Here is a 17,066-nt window from a genome sequence, read left to right on the forward strand (position 1 = left end):
CAATATTTGCATCAGCGTGAACACAGAATCCACCTTTTAGAAAGGATTTCAATGTGTTCCATCAAATTTATTATTTAATAAAATAATATATTTATTATATAAAAATTGTATTTTATTCCCGTAAATATTGCTTGTGGAAACTTCAAGAATAAAGAAAGTACTTTGTACTTTGTAGTTCTAAGAAAGAAAATGGAGTGTGTAATGTGTTTGGTCAGAAATGGACTCAGGACAGAAAAGGTATGAAATGAAAAAAAAAAAAGAAAAAAGAAAAAAGAAAAAAGAAAAAAGAAAAAAGAAAAAAAGAGGACCATAATTAGACCATAAACTTCCTTTTGGTTTGGCTTTGCTGTGTGTATGTCTGAAACTTTGAACATTCAACTTTCCACTTTCAGCTTTTGAACATTGGAGGAGAAAGCTCACATCCCTCTACACTCCTTTCCGACTCCATTGTTGAACTTGGAGCACCTCTCTCTCACCTGAGAAGGTCTTAGCTGCTGATTCTCACTGTCCGTCTCTCAATGTACTGTGTTCTTCATTAACAACCAACTGCCAAGTTCGCAGATCACTAAATAACCCTAAAACTACTGCACAACAGAACACAGAAGTGGCGTCCCAATTTCTACCTTTCTCTTGTTCTTCTTTCACGCATAAGTAATTCAATTCTATCCTTTCTTAATTTATTCTATTGCTACTTGCTAGATCATCCGAAATTGTTTTGATTTACTTTTCATTTTGGTTGAAAAGTCTTTTTGGATTGAAAAATAGCTCTTCATTACTATGAATCATAAGATTTCCTGATTGCCTTTCCATCTGCAAATGGTAGCATCAGAATGGGCCTCCTTTGTAGCAAACATCAACATTCTCACAAACCTGATGCAGAAAATATACAGGTATTTGTTTTTCTCACTCTCACTGCTGCCAAATGACAATGCTCATAGCTGTATGTATGGGTGCATAAGTTCTGATTTGGTTGCTTGTTTCTTTTTCAGGCGGTTGAGATAGAAAGGAGGATTGAGCGAGAGACTATTGCTGAAAAGCATATACAAAAGCTCTTATTACTTGGTATAATTTGCCAACTTTATCATTTTCTGCTTCTTGTTCATTTATGTATGCTCAATTGCCCCTTTTTCTTGTAATTAGATTGCCACTTTTGTGTTAACTTTCCTCAGTATAAGCTATTTTTTGTCTTAGAGGGGTCATGTGTTGATCTTCTTTGTTGCTCATTTTAATATCTAATCATCACCTCTACTAAGATTGAAGTATTAGATCGTCACTCAATCAAATACTTTGATGTCCTTTTGAAACGAAACAAATAAATGAGTCTGATCACATGAAGATGCATTGCACTTGGAGCAAAAAATTCGCATACATGGTGCCCAGCAAATTAAAGGTCATATGTTCATATCCATTCATGAGTATATAACCCTCATGAGTATTAGGGTGGTCACACCTCGAACTCTTGAACTCAAATAGTTAGGTTTTCACTACTTAACATTGTGTCCTTGTGATAACATACTCATTGAGCTCTTTAACTCTTAGACCTTGGGAACTTCAGTGACTATATCATCATCAAAAATCCAAACAACCTTTGGGATCATTAATACTTGTTGCTTACAAACGTTTATTCAATGTTTCAGTCACATTGAATTTAAGACTTGAGGTTATAAAGTGTTAGACCGGGTTTTTCAATGCTGTTTATCGGGTTTTAACCAAGTCCATTAAAAACGTGTTCTAAAGACTTCATGCTAAAAAGCTTTTGTGTAGCAATCAATCAGCTACATTATAACTATCGGTTGACATAGTTAAGACTTATTTACCTTGTTCTTGATACGCCCTTCCACAAGCTGTCTTAATGTAATATTAATATATTATAATTCTTATCAAATAGGTTTTCGTGATGATGTTTATTGGGTTTCAACCAAGTTCATTTGAAATGTGCACATAAGACTTCTGGCTAAAACCTTTTGTGAAGCAATCTAACTAAATTGAACAATCAACTATGGTTTAAATTAATATGCCATAAACTCATAACTTACTACTATTGTACACTTGAGTTAAAGCTTTTTCCAAAGCCGTTTCACAATCACATTAAGTTTGCACCAATTGACTCTAAAAAAATAAGGAATCTCAAATATTAGATTTAAAAGCCATTCGACTTCTTTGACTTCCGAAATTAATCCAATAAACTCGGAAGCCATAGTGTGATAAAAAAAATGCAAGTTTTCTTATTAGAAGATCAAAATATTGCTCCTTGACTTGTAAAGGAAATTCCAATTTCCAATCACTAATGAAGATTTTACTATCTATTTTGATCCATCTTGCATGTAAATAACCTCTTAAAGCCAAATGAACATTGAATCCAATATACTCTGAACCATAATCCATGGTTCCCGTTTAGATATCTTAGAACCTAATAACACGTGAAAATCGCAAAAGCTATGTTGTGTCAGTTACTTGTAATTGTATACCTCAATGACCCAGTAATTCTCGAGTATTTCAATAGAGAAATTAAATTCCCGCTATTTGCATATAACATACATGCTATGTTACTTGGAATCCAACAACCAACGTCTGACACGTGTTTGAGTATCGACTTGTGGCAATCGTTAGAATTGCTGTACACGAGGAAAAATTTATTAATTTAGACGCATACACAGACACATTGATTGTAAATATATACGACCACCGCATCTACAACAATCCCAGAGCCTTAAGCAAAAGATTGGGTCGGCTACATGAACCAATATATCAGTTCCAATGATTGTCCTCATGGATTCTTGTTCTCCACTCGTTCCGATTTTCTACCCTCTTTTTAAATCTCTCAAGCTCTGGCTTTCTATCTTCCTTAACAATTCGCTTAGACCTTCGTTTCGAGTTCTATCCTTTAGGCCAAACCATGTTAAACAATTCTCTTTCATCTTTTCCTCAATATTTGCAACTCCTAAACCCTTATACTTCCGTTTCGAATTCTATCCCTCAGGGCATGCCAACTCATCTATCAAAGCATTCATATTTTCACTACCCTCATCTTTCTACTTTGATCCATTTCCAAAGTCGAACGTTCTGATGCATATAGTAGTGCTGGTCTAATGACCGTTCGATAAAACTTACTCTTTAACTTTAAGAGCACACCTCGATCACATGATATTCCAGTAGTCGTTCTCTAGTTTTGCCACCCATACTTAGTTCTATGGGTTACATCTTGTTGGCCCCACTACTTTAAAATATGGACCTAAGGTATTTGGAACATTCACTTAAAAAGATTTCTTTCTCTTCTAGCTCTATATTGCCTCATTATCTCGTTTGTGCTAAAATTGCACTCCATTTACTCTTTTTTGCTCCAACTTAATTTAAAAACTCGTGACTCCAACTCTAACCTCCACCATTATAACTTAGCATTTACCCCCATCATGGTCTCGTTTATTAAAATAATGTCAACAAATAACATGCACCAAGGAACGTCTTATTGTATTGACTGCGTTATCTCATCTAGGACCGCTGCGAAATGAAAGAGGCTTAGGGCTGGGCTTTATAAAGGTCAATTGTGATTGGAAAATCCTTTCTGCCCCACCACATGTCATAACATTCATCTTTACTTCTCGATACATATCTTGCACGATATTAATGTATTTCTGGGGAATGTCCTTCTTTGTCATTGCCCTCCAAAATACTTCTCTTGGTACCTTATCGTATGCTTTTTCCAAGTCAGAAAACCATGTGTAATTGTCTTTTTCTAGCCCTATAGTACTCCATTATTTGTCTCATAAGATGAATTGCTTCCATTGTAGATCTCCCTGCCATAAATCTAAGTTGGTTCTCTGTTATGGAGGTACATCTCTTCATACGTATCTCTATCATTCTTTCCCATAACGTTATAATATGGCTCATGAGTTTTATTCCTCGATAGTTAGAACAATTTTGGACATCTTTATTCTTGCAAATAGGTACTAGAGTACTTCTCTAGTCATTGGGCATTTTGTTTGTCCTCTAAATCTTGTTGAATAGATTAGTTAGCCAAGTCACGCTAATCGTTCCTAGGCATCTCCCAAAGCCCCACCCACCTTTGATATTTGTATTCTTCACGTACATTCTTTATGGTCATTTAAGAGAATAATTGATGTGTCCCCTACAACATGTCCTTATTCTCCATTAAATAGCTCATCAAAATACTTCCTTCATTGTGATGTTCTCATCCTAAACCAAAATGATCTTATCCTTATACTTAATGCACTTCACTACACCTATGTTTCACACATTAACCTCTATTTTTACAGCTAAAATTTTTACAAACCCACTTTGCACATTCCCTGGCCTTCAACAGTTATCAAAGACACATCACTCCAATTCTAAACCCTAAAACAAAATATATCCATTGAACAAGAAAAAAAATGGGAATTGGCGTCGAATCAATACCAAGCTCCTATGTTTTTGCTTGTTTCAACTCGTCGCTCCTCTTTCACTTGCACCTAGTAAGCACACATTCTGCCCACATGGAACAAATGAAGCAATGTAATGTCCTATGTCCCAATGCATCAAATCACGGCAATGCTTTGAGGGACCGACACCAAATGATCTGAACTCAAATATTTTTGAATGACTGATCTTGTTTGGTGAATTTAATATTGAATATGCATAATACTCAAAGCAAAACTAAGATAATTATGTAGGATCTTAGGCTAACTAAACATGGTAGACTAATTTAGGTCCTTAACTCAAAACTTCAACACACCAAAAAGCTATAACGCAACATAGGTATGAGATGCATTCATTTTTAAGAGGATAACTCACAACTTATAACCAACATAAAGATCTAAGTTACGTTATTATACAATTCATGTTTAAAGTAGTGCAAAGCTGAGCAATAAGAGCCAACTGCATAAAACTCTTTATGCTCACACCAAATGATAGATTAGAATAGAGAGGTGCGCTCTTTAAAAGCCTCATAAGTTGTTGCACTTTTGATCCATGTTTGGACCTAAGGATTAGACCAATGACTCCAAGAATTCAATCATGGTGATTGAATGCAAGAATTTTGTGCACCCTTATTTTATGCATGAAATGTATGGATATGATCAGATGAAACTGATCTTTGATAAAAACTCACGTATTTCACACACCAAGAAGCCCTTACCCTCCAACTCTCAATCAAAGCTTCACTCACTTTGATCTTAGTGGAATCTTGCTATGATCTTTCTTTGCATCACTCATTCATGAAGAATCATAGGGTAGGAAAAAGTAACTTGCAATTCCCCTTGAAAGAGAACACCTCTCTCTAGAATTCTAATTTTTAAAATGTTATTTTTAATCATCAAAAGCGTCCATTACAAATGAGCCTAGGACCTCCTTATATAGGAGACATAACAAGTTGCTTCCTATGTTTAGAAGCCTATGACTATGCACATGAAGCTTTACATTATTATAGCTCATGTGTGACAATATAACAAACCAACCGCATGACTTAACTACTTCCTAATTAAGTATTAATAATTTGTAAATTGTAACCAACTCCTAACAACCTGGAGTTATTTTAACAAACATCAAAATAAAATAACTACCACATACTATTCTGTTTCTATTGTTAATTGTTTTTTGTCCTCCCCTAATTTCTGTGCAAATGAGATCATTCTAGTTTCAACTTAACATGGTGCACAACTTCTGAACTCAATAAACATACCCTCAAGTAGACTAGGTCCTCAACCTGTCTTCTGTCCTTGCACCAGGTCTGCTCGTAAGTGATTAAGATGCACTAATCATAGAGCAGATCCTGTTCATCGTGTGTAACAGCCTGATCCCATCTGCAATTTGATTCTACACTAAATATGCTGATGCACTTATGATTTGCCTGCCATCTGGTTAGATGTCCCAACTGAACTGATTGGAACCAGCAGCCTCCGATTGATTCACCAACCCATCAGGTTCTTTTCTAGCTGTATCATTGACTTAACCTCATGCCTATAGAATGTGTACTTACAGCAGTTTTGAACTGATACATTGCTGAATACCATACACCAGCTCATCAATACTTGCATTAACTCCTCAAATGTGCTGACTTCAATTAACCTGCACAATCCCTGAATGTACTCCTGGCTGCACATGCCCTGACATAGTGCTGAATTGATGATCTATAAGCACCAATTACACACCTTACAATTATGTGAATTGAATTAGGACCTGATCCAAGCATACTTGGATTATCTTTGATGTTTTGCTTGCCTTCATAAGACTAATTTCTGGAGCTTAAAATTTTGCTCATTGATCCTTGAAGAGAATCATTACACTTGGCGGTTTTGAAACACAGTTTGCTTTGACTTAGAGACAGTAATCTTATTTGTTGACATAATTGTAAGCCACTAAATACACAAGGAAAAATGAAATAATTTTCATACCATTATAAAAACGCTTGGACTGACTTTTTTGACCTGCTTTAATTCAAAATATGTAACAACAAAACTAGAATAATTGTTTAAGGATTAAAACTAAACTGCTCGTAGGAAATGTTGCACATATTTGATGCTAGTTATAGCTTCTAAGGAACTTAATCTTAGCACAACCAAATGAGTTTGACTTTGTTTTCCTTGATTGGACCTCCAGTCACATTCACATCAAGTTCCTTCAAATTTTTTTTGTTCTAATAGACAATAATGCATATAGGAGGAGAATATATATATGAATGATTATTGGAATGATTTTCTTAGTTGTAGACTAGTATTAGATATGGTTGGACAAAGTATGACCTATGTTACCGACAATTTTTGACATCATTAAGTTTTGGTTTGTGTAGTTGACCACTCATAGTTGGGATCAATGCTTTGGCATTGTCGTCGTGTTGTTGTGTCTATCTATATTACATCTTCCAACAATATTGAATGGTTAATTACACCATTTTTGTCTCTGTGATGCTTTGTTTTTAAAGGTGCTGGAGAGTCTGGAAAGTCAACAATATTTAAGCAAGTAAGTTGCTTTTTGATTGCTTTCATACTGGTAATTGCTGTTTTCACTCTCAGTAATAGTATGATGGTTCTGTTTGCAGATAAAACTTCTGTTTCAGATGGGATTTGATGAAGCAGAATTGAAGAGCTATACACCTGTTGTTCATGCCAATGTTTATCAGACAATAAAAGTATGCAATACTTTAAAAGGGTGTGTCGGTTATTTCCCTTTCTGACACATGAAAACTTATATTATCCTGCTGTGAAATTTCCTTAATATTAGGGTTGTAATTGTTACTTAACATCTAATCCACATTAAACTTTTTGACAGTTATTGATTGATGGTTCTAAGGAATTGGCTCAAAATGAAACGGACTCTTCAAAGTATAGTTTGTCCCTTGATAATCAGGTTAGATTCGAATTATATTTTTATTGTTTCTTATTGATAAGAGATTTGGCTTGAACGTCAAACTAATTTCTTCACAGTTTCTTTGATGTGCTAGCAATTATGTGGAATTTTATAGAAATTTACTGTTCCTTCTGTTCCTTCTGTCCTTGAGAGGTAGGGAACATTACATTTGATATTACTAAATAGGTGCTTCACCTGCTAGGAAATGGGAGACAAGCTGTCAGAAATTGGTGGCAGGTTGGATTATCCTCGACTCAATAAAGAACTTTCTCAGGAAATTGAAAAATTATGGAAAGATCCAGCTATTCAGGTTCTTGTTGCATTTGGGTGTTTCTCGATGGTGGTTCAAATAGCTGTTATTTGTTATGGCTTTATTACACGAGTTTATTCTTTAACAGGCGCTGTTCCTATGTGTTTGCTGCAGGAAACTTATTCTCGTGGCTGTGAGCTCCAACTTCCGGATTGTGCCAATTATTTCATGGATCACTTGAAAAGACTTTCTGATATTAATTATATCCCAACAAAGGTTTGGAGGCTTCTATATTTTCTCTCTTTTCACCCTTTTTTGGTGGAAGTCACATACTAACATACTTATGGGCTCTTGTTTGGTTTAAGTTAAAATATAACTGAACTTTGTCTTCAAGTAGTCAAGTAGTTATTTGAGGTGATCCGAATTCATAGAACTTTCTATTAGTTATTTAAACTGTCAAAGGATATAGTTAAGAGTGAAGCATCCTGGAATAGCAAGTGCCAAGAGAGGGATATCCCTAATGTTTTGTGCTCTTTGCCCATTATACAATAGTGTCTCCAATCACGTACCCTTTGATTGTAAGCATGTATAACTATTTATTTAGTTGTAATTTGTAAATTGTTTTCGGGGTGCCTCTTTTACCAATTACAATTGCATTTCTTGATTTGACAGGAAGTTGACTGGATGTCTTTCAACTTGATTTGATGTGTCTTTTCTAATTCCATTGTAGAAAACTGACAAACGAATAAGAAATGTTTTCTTTATATAATTTCCTTTAGTAGTGTGAAGGCTACAACTTTATTCCTGTCATATTTCAAATTTCTGCTGTCTTGTCGCTAAAAGTTGATAAATCTGAAACATTTGATTAGTTGAATCCTGAATGAAGTCAATGAACTTGGTCATAAAGTTGGATTTACAACTCCTTTTCATTGTTTTTATTTTTTAAATAGAAAGATTTGATTACTCTGGAGATCTAGTTCCTTCTCGTTTGGCTATTGCGTAATTGTGAAGTTGTGATTCCTGGATAGGGCTCTTAGTATTTGAATTATCATGTTATCCATGGCATTGTATATGCAGGAAGATGTTCTTTATGCTAGAGTTCGCACGACAGGCGTTGTTGAGATCCAGTTCAGGTAAACTATATTTTCTTTCTATGCTGTGAATTTTATATTCCCTTATTACTTTTGCATTTTCGTTTGAGCTAAACAGTAAACTTATGGTTGTACTTATGTTTCCAGTGACATGTCTCTTTATCATTCTCTCCTTAAGTAGTTTAAAGGCACTCGTAAGCAGTGGAGAAACTCGACCAACTGTTTAAGGGGGACAGACAAGTTAATTATCAACAAAATAATTAATATATCACTTATTGTACAAAGTTTTTTGCTATCACAAAATTATAATACTGATAAAATTTTCAAGTGGAATGATTTGTACTTTAAACAACTTTACTTCCCTATAATTCAAGTTTTAATTATAGCTTAAAATCAACTTTACTCTCTTATTTTAAAGCTACTTTAAACAGCATAGTATAAATCAAGTATGGAATTTTAAGGGCGCAGACCTTCGCCTTGCCCCAATGAAGTTTTGCCTCTGTTCGTAAGTTGTGATTTTTAGTTTCTCATGAACTTCAATGATATGGAGACTGTCAATGGGTATTGAATTAGCTTGTCTATCAACTGTAATTGTCCAAAAAATCAAGTATCTATAGCACTGTTTCTTCATTTATTACTTTTGATTGATTATTTCAAATCTATAAATTTACAGTCCAGTTGGAGAGAATAAGAAAAGTGGTGAAGTATATAGACTTTTTGATGTTGGTGGCCAAAGAAATGAGCGAAGAAAGTGGATCCATCTTTTTGAAGGAGTTGCTGCAGTAATTTTTTGTGCTGCAATAAGCGAGTAAGATATATATTTTATTAGTATTGTTGTATGTTTGATGAGAATGATGTTGTTTCCCTTCTTTGAAATGCGTTCCTCAATCCTGTATTTTGATGCACTCAAATCCAACAACTTCACAAAATCCTTTCAATAAAGCCCTCTGTGGTTTCGGGGTGAGAGGGTGGTTCTCGGTTAGTGAGGAATTAAGTACCGATAAGGTGAAGAACATGTGCACTTTACCTGAAGTTCTAGGATCACTTTTCTTGAGATACAGGAAGGCCTCCTAGGATGATCAAAATTAAATTCTTGCTAAGAATCCTATTGTATTTGTGTAGTCACCAAAGTGAAGAAACTCAAATTTACCCCTTTACTAAATTTTGTGCAAGCATTTGTGCGAGAGATATTGGTTTACACTATAGAAAGTTTATTTATAATTGTTGGACACCTTTTAAAATGATTTGGAGCTTAGTCAACAAGAAAAAATGCGCATGAGAGTTTAGAGCTTCGAATTGGGCCTTATATCTGCTTCAATATTTTCTGTTCTGTTGCATTGGAATAAAACTGATTAGGGTTTCTATCTTTCCTGATACTAATTATATTATTAAAGAATTCGGTCATTATTTATAATTGTCTTCACTCCTTTACTAGTTCTCCAACTGCAATGCATGTGTCTTAATAAATTGCAATGAATTGCTTACACAGTTACACTTATCTTCCCATTATTCATCTTAGCTTGTCATGTGCCAATTGAAGTTCGTGCTAGCCTGCTATGCTAATGAAGTTCAAAGAAAGGAGAAAAAATCCTTGTAATCATGGTGCTAGATTTTCGTACAAAGTAGCTTTTCATTGTGGAAGATGCATATCTTAGGTTGTGTTTGCAAATTGGTGGTGCACTTGGAAAGAAGGGATCTGGTGGATTTTTGAGGGTAGTTCTCTATTGGATGATTGATTCATGGTTTTTTCAGAAGTTTTCTAAAGCTTCAATCATGTGTGATGTGTTGAATATTGCGGTTTTTTCCTTCCTTTGTAGATAAAATTTTTTGTGCTACTTTATTGGATCATGACTATATGTCTGGCCTCCTTGTACATGGGATGAGGTTTCTTGCTGACTCCCTAGTGTGATTCTTATTGTTTAACTGGAAAATAAAAAGAAAAGAAAAGATGCCCTGGGGCTGGCCATGTAATATTTGAAGATGATCCTTGATGCTTCTTGCATCATACCTTCCCTAGTGAGAGGGACTATCCAAATTTACCCAGTTGTCTGATATTTTGGTATGTTGAACAGTTATTGGTAATTTGCGGCTTAGTTTACGCAAATTAACACAGAAGTGTACCACACTTACCTATTTGTATATTTAGATTTTTTTATGAGGAAAACAGTGAAACAGGACTTTGCTTTGGCCAAGTTTCTTCTTGGTGACGGTGCATTTTCATTAGTCAGTTTGTCCACGTTTAGAGTGGCAAGTTTGATTCCTATTAATAACTGTGACTATTGCTATTGATTTTGTTATTCCTGGCAGGATATTTTTTCAATAGCTGCTTATTGTTTGGTAACAATGATTTCTCATGTTATTTTGTTTTGGTTCTAGTAGCCAATCCCATATTGGTGGAAATGTGGGATTAACTATTAAGGCTTTAGTACTGTTGCGTTGTTTGCTTGTTGTGCTTTGGTATCTTCCAAGCAATATATTTTCTTTTTGCATTGAATTAAGGATCCTTTTGATCTCTCTAGGCTCCTAGTTCTTGTGGAAACCGGCTGTCTTCAAAAATTTCCTTTTTGTTTTATTTTATTTTAATTTTTTTTTTGCTGCTGGGTTTTGGTTAAGATGGTCTAGTCTGCAAGTGGAAGAGCCATGGTCCACTTCCACTGTACTTGTTAGTTGTCAGTTGTCACATAGTGCTAAGGCTTGCATTCTTGAGTTTTCCTTCTGATCTAATCATCACAAACCCAGGATCGTGGATAAGATTTAGCCTGTCTCATTTACTAAAGTTTGAAGCTCATGAATTTTCTGAACATTTGAACCCCTACCTGGGAAGTCACTACCTGCTTTCCATCACTATCAAACTTCTGAGTGATAGATTCCAAAATGAATACCTCATCTTGAAATGTGAATTCAGAGACTTGGAGTGCTACATTTTCACCGTCTAGAAGAGAACAAATAGCTGTAAACCAGAGTAAAAAGTAAAAAAAGGCATACCTCATCTTCATTCTAGATTATTGATCATTTTTTTTGGCCAACATGTATCTGGAACTTTTGTGGCCAAAATTGACCAAATAGGGTCAAGTGGTCAACCTAGAAGCATAGAATGGAGATGAAAGAGAGAGGAGGCAGAAATTAAGAAGAGAGATCATTGGAGGGGAGAAAAGGGAAGAGTGGGGAGGGGGATAAAGCAGAGGAATAATGGGATGGAAATGATGTTTTGGATGATACTTGGATATTCTACTTGTCTACTGACTGCTTGTTGTCAGATTTGTTGTAGATTAGATCAATGGTTGACGTGTATGTTTTTAACAAAGTATACTCAGAGCTGGGTTGAAATTTTGTAATTAACTTAAGCGTTGAGGTTGTGCCTATACTGTATTCAGTTATGATCAGATGCTCTACGAGGATGAAAACAAGAACCGGATGGCTGAAACTAAGGAGCTCTTCGAGTGGGTCCTGAAGCAACACTGCTTTGAGGTTCTCTATTTTCTTAATAATCTTGTGTCGTACTCCATTTCTTGATGGAAGCTGATTTCTAATTGTTTTTGATCCCTGTTCATTGTTGCAGAAAACATCCATCATGCTGTTCCTGAACAAATTTGATATTTTTGAGAAAAAGGTTCACAAAGTAAGGTCAATAAGCATCTTGGCTCTTGAGAATCAGCTGAATATAATCCATATATTTGAACTTTTATACTTCAACCTGAACAGGTTCCACTAAATACGTGTGAATGGTTTAAGGATTACCAGCCAGTTTCGTCTGGAAAACAAGAGATTGAGCATGCCTATGAGTAAGCAAACCCCAAACATTTTTTAACTTGTAGTTAACCTTTTTCTTGGTTAAGCTGAGTGAGTGCCCAATAAGGCTGCTTTCTTCTCCTTTTATTTGATTGAAAATGCAATTTGACTGATAGGATTTAGCCATTTGTAATGAGTTTGTATCGAAAATGTGTGAATCTTTGTTGTAGAATGAGTACAGGCAGTCTCAGCCTTTGCTTTAGTAAATAAGTTGTTCCTGGTTATCTGAAAGATGTTGATCTTAATATGATTAATTGGAATGCAAAGCAAGGAAAACCATTTTTTATACCACACGCACGTTGGATTTTTTGTTAATGAAGCCGTTACTCGAAAATGAGCTTTCTTTTGATCACTACATTATAATGTCAGGTTTGTCAAGAAGAAATTTGAGGAGCTCTATTACCAGTGCACCGCCCCTGATCGAGTTGATCGAGTTTTCAAGATTTACAGAACAACTGCTCTCGACCAGAAGCTTGTGAAAAAGACTTTCAAACTTCTAGATGAAACTTTGAGAAGGAGAAACCTTGTTGAGGCAGGATTGTTGTGATACAAAATGAAGTTTTGGTGTGATTTGTTAATATTAATTGATTTGGGGGTGGGGAGCATATTATGAAGTGTCAATTAAAAGAGGGTCCAGAAATTTTTGACACAATTTGACTACTGTCTTTACACCGCATTATATCTAGAGATTACAGTGTTTACTCCACAAGTTTGATATCTCTGTTATACATTGGCTTACCTCCACCCTGTCGGAGCGCCAGAATACCTTGTACCTAAATATTTCTATTAGAACATTCTTCACTGACATCTAAGCTTTAATGATGAAAAATCATTTATCTGTAGTTTTTCAGTTGCTAATACTATGTTGCCGACCTCATATTATCGTGATTAAGTTGGCGTTGTGTAAAACTACTCTGTAGTTTCTTTTGACCAGAAGCATTGTTCTTGTTCAACGCTATGCAACAATGGTTACTTGGTGGAACTATTTACTCGTTCTCAACAGTATTTTCTGATTGCCTGGAATCCTTTAAAAAAGTTATTGGGTATTTAATATGAGATAAAAGAGTACATGAGACTTAGTACAAGGAGAGATAGTTTATGGAACAAAATTTCCTTGGTTTGGTACTTGTACTAGAGAACTAATTTTGGTGTAATGAAATGGCTTGGTACAATGGTACAAAGGAAGTAAGTGTTTGATATATCCAAAAGTAAATGCAGTAGCATTTTTCAACCACTTACAAAAGCTCATAACAACAAATTGCTTTACACTTCATCTTAATCATCATAAGAATATCACAATATCATCCTCCGTCATCTTCTTCAACAACAATAGTGCTTGAGCTCTTGAAATGCCAAGAATCTTTCCTAGTTCTTCACGCAAACCGGATTTACAATTCTTTGGGGCTTCCAACACTGAAACCAACTTCTCAATTTGTGCGTTGTTGCCTTCTATCATCTTCTCCAACATAATTTCTAAATTTTTTGCACACTTTGTATCTCCTTATTTTTACGCACCTTTTTTTGGCTTTGTCCTTAGAAGAACCCTCATCTACGACTCTCTTATTAGTCGGTCGACACTTCGCTAGACACTTCTTCGCCTTTACTTGATGTTGTATCTTCGAGCATTGTCTCTTCATCATCCCAATCAGCTGGAATTATAGCTTTTAAACCCGTCGCCCTATCTTTGGAATAAATCAACTCTAAATGATCATAAAATGGAAAAGGCTTCTGAAACATGCCTTTTGCATCTTTGTGACTCTGTAATGATAAGATAATCATCATACAATCATAATATTTCATACAATATATCATACAGTCATATAGAGCTCAACCATTCAAATGAAGCTAAGATCAATGAGAATACAAAGATTGTTGACGGGGTCAATAACTAACAAAACAAGATGTAAGATGGTTAAATATCTTGAAAGAAAATTTGTATTCTTGATACTTCTCTTACTGATGTTAAAGTACAATTATTGAAAGCAAATGGAAAACAGTATAAGAGACTTTGGCCCATTCGAATATATTATGTGATACTTCTGTTCTTCATACGTATCTTATTGATGTTAAACATATGTAATGAAGACAGTAGTAGTTATGAATCAATTTACCTTGGCCCAATCCTCAAATAGCTTACGGTCACCAGTTACCATTTTTTGGTTCTTATCCCATCCGAAGCCCCTACCTTTTTGTTTGGTATTTTGTAATGCATTGAAACGTTTCCTCAGATAGTTGAGCCTTGAATCAATACGGAGACTTTTAGCTCGGCTTCAGGCATGCTCGCAGCAAACAATGTAACAACCTGACTTACCGTTGACCGAGTAAACAGGGTCATCACGGGATTTATTTCCCAAGAAACTTATATCACACTTCTAAAACTTAAGCAAAGGAGTCACAAGTTCTTTAATGTAACAAACACAGCTAATTCTCAAACCAAACATTTAACTAAAACACAAAGTAATCATAAAAGTCATTCTATAAGTCCAATATAACCAGCACAACCAAGTCTAATATACATCGATCAAAAACCTAATACAATACTACACTTCTCACTTACTCAGCTAAAATCTAACATCTCTGTAACTCTAATCATCACCGCTAACCCATCGTTCCCGACCAGTTTTGATCTGCAAACAAACTAAAAGATGGAAACAACAGGGGTCAGGTTTAACTGAATGAGAAGTAAAAATCCAAAACAATAAAACACAATAGTTCAAATCATAGGTTTAAAAGCAACATCATTTTCTTAGATCTATGTGCGCACAGGGAGTCTTGTTTGAGAGGTGCCCCATAGCTCTAAGGCTATGTCGCTCTCGGGTGAAAGCTAGTCAATATCTGAATGACAACTCGCCTCAAAAATAGGGAGTAGGGAACAATGTTCCTCAATTCCGTCAATGACCAGCTTGCAAGCTCGATCCATTGACCATATCATAATATCAACATAAGCGGTCACAACATTTGTTTCAGCAAATTTTAATTTCAAAAGAGTTTCAATAAAATTATTTTAAAGAAATGTAGCCTGGCCAGACCCCTTTAAGGGACTGTTACTACTCACCGACAATGTCGCTTCGAGAAGTCAAGACCGGTTCACCGCAATTAACCAGAAGGGTTCATCGACGTAGTCGTATCCTGAAGCATGACAATATCATAACGTCACTAGCGTGTGTTCGATGCAACTATACTAACATATAACTTATTACATCTCCTCCTATGACCGTAGCTTAAATAAGGATTCTTTTCTAGCATATCTAATCTTTAAAGAATTATGCGTGTTCTAACCCAAGCCGTAACATGTCATCAAGATTTATAGACACGATCTAGACTTCTTTTAACATTCTTCTCAATATTACTCACTTTTAGGACTCTCCTTATATTTCAATCAAACACAATTGTGAACATACAAACTCAAAGTCCAAAAGTCCTCAAAAGAATATAATAACCTATTCAAGAACATTAAATCATCCATAACCTTACCATCAACAATCATTTTCCATAAATTTGATGTTCACAAATATCATACTAATCCTCAAGATCCATCAATCTTAATTAATATCTATAATCCTCTTTATATCTATAACAAAACCCAAAGATAGACATTCAAATCCAAAATCAATAATAATCCAAAAGAGTAATAATTCATCCAAAATATCTTATTATCAAATATCTATCACTACAATTATTTACCAACTAAAACCAATAATCTCAATATTTACCAAATTGATACCAACATCACAAAATTCATCTATTTAACTAGAACAGTGCATTCTAATAATCCCACTAATTTTAAATTCTCAAGGTTAAAAGGATTATTTGATGGAAAACATAAAAAAATAATCAATGACACAAGCGAAGGAAATCTGTATATAAAATCATACAAGAAAATTACCTTTCTTGAGGAATACTGCAACCAAGGAATGGGAGGATAATTTGTTTAAACATAAATCAGAGAAAATGGTTGATGTGTGCTTGTAATTCCTCAAATTTGGGCGAACGAATGAAGCCTATGACTGCTGTAGATTTGAGTTTCTTCGTTGTTTTCTGCTGTGTTCTACAAGAATCAAGGCAGAGGAGAAGGCAAGACATCAACAAACGTGTAAATCGGAACTCAATGAACAAAAATGGCACAAGAAGAGGGGAAAGACATACGGATGCAGTTGTTGCTTCTGAGTTTTAGCGAGAGGAAGAAGAAGAGGAAGAAGGCAGGGTTTGATGGCTGCCCGGTTCTGTCGCAAGGAGAGGGAGGTAGTTGCTTCAAGGCTTCCCAGGAATCGAACATTGCATGCATTACTACCTCAAGATTACAGAGGATCACGAGGAATTAGAAGGAGGAGGGGTTTTTGAATACTTGTAATGTTAGGGCCAAAATCTGATTTTTGGTTTTAGCATATAGAAATAGGGATAATAATAAAAAGAATAAAATTAAATAGTAATTGGAAAAGTAAGGAATAAGCTAAATATCTATTTCGTTATCTTAGCTCATAATTATTTATTTCACTCAATCCAAAATAATTCTCATACTAATATTTGTTTTAAATTCCCAATTTCAATTTTACAAATGTTACAAACAACTTCTCCAAACCAACTGATAACCACTTCTA

The 17,066-nt window shown here is 35.0% G+C and overlaps 1 protein-coding gene and 1 long non-coding RNA gene across 2 annotated transcripts; one reads left to right on the top strand and one right to left on the bottom strand.

The window, feature by feature from the left end:
* Nucleotides 1-316: 316 nt before the first annotated feature.
* Nucleotides 317-13,324, top strand: LOC130817446 (guanine nucleotide-binding protein alpha-1 subunit). Its single transcript, XM_057683154.1, has 14 exons — nucleotides 317-651; nucleotides 824-890; nucleotides 990-1,062; nucleotides 6,914-6,951; nucleotides 7,031-7,120; nucleotides 7,261-7,338; nucleotides 7,541-7,648; nucleotides 7,763-7,864; nucleotides 8,666-8,721; nucleotides 9,353-9,487; nucleotides 12,054-12,147; nucleotides 12,239-12,298; nucleotides 12,382-12,461; nucleotides 12,838-13,324. Exons 2-14 carry the CDS (start codon nucleotides 831-833, stop codon nucleotides 13,013-13,015), a joined length of 1,152 nt encoding a protein of 383 aa, XP_057539137.1. The 5' UTR covers nucleotides 317-651; nucleotides 824-830; the 3' UTR covers nucleotides 13,016-13,324.
* A 146-nt stretch (nucleotides 13,325-13,470) lies between these two features.
* LOC130817448 (uncharacterized) lies at nucleotides 13,471-16,861 on the bottom strand. Its single transcript, XR_009043803.1, has 5 exons — nucleotides 16,615-16,861; nucleotides 16,355-16,516; nucleotides 15,524-15,597; nucleotides 14,580-15,106; nucleotides 13,471-14,226 (listed from the first exon to the last, which is right to left on the bottom strand). It is a non-coding gene; the product is annotated as an uncharacterized LOC130817448 (long non-coding RNA).
* Nucleotides 16,862-17,066: the final 205 nt, after the last annotated feature.

Source organism: Amaranthus tricolor, chromosome 7, assembly GCF_026212465.1.
Source record: "Amaranthus tricolor cultivar Red isolate AtriRed21 chromosome 7, ASM2621246v1, whole genome shotgun sequence".
Taxonomy (NCBI): domain Eukaryota; kingdom Viridiplantae; phylum Streptophyta; class Magnoliopsida; order Caryophyllales; family Amaranthaceae; genus Amaranthus; species Amaranthus tricolor.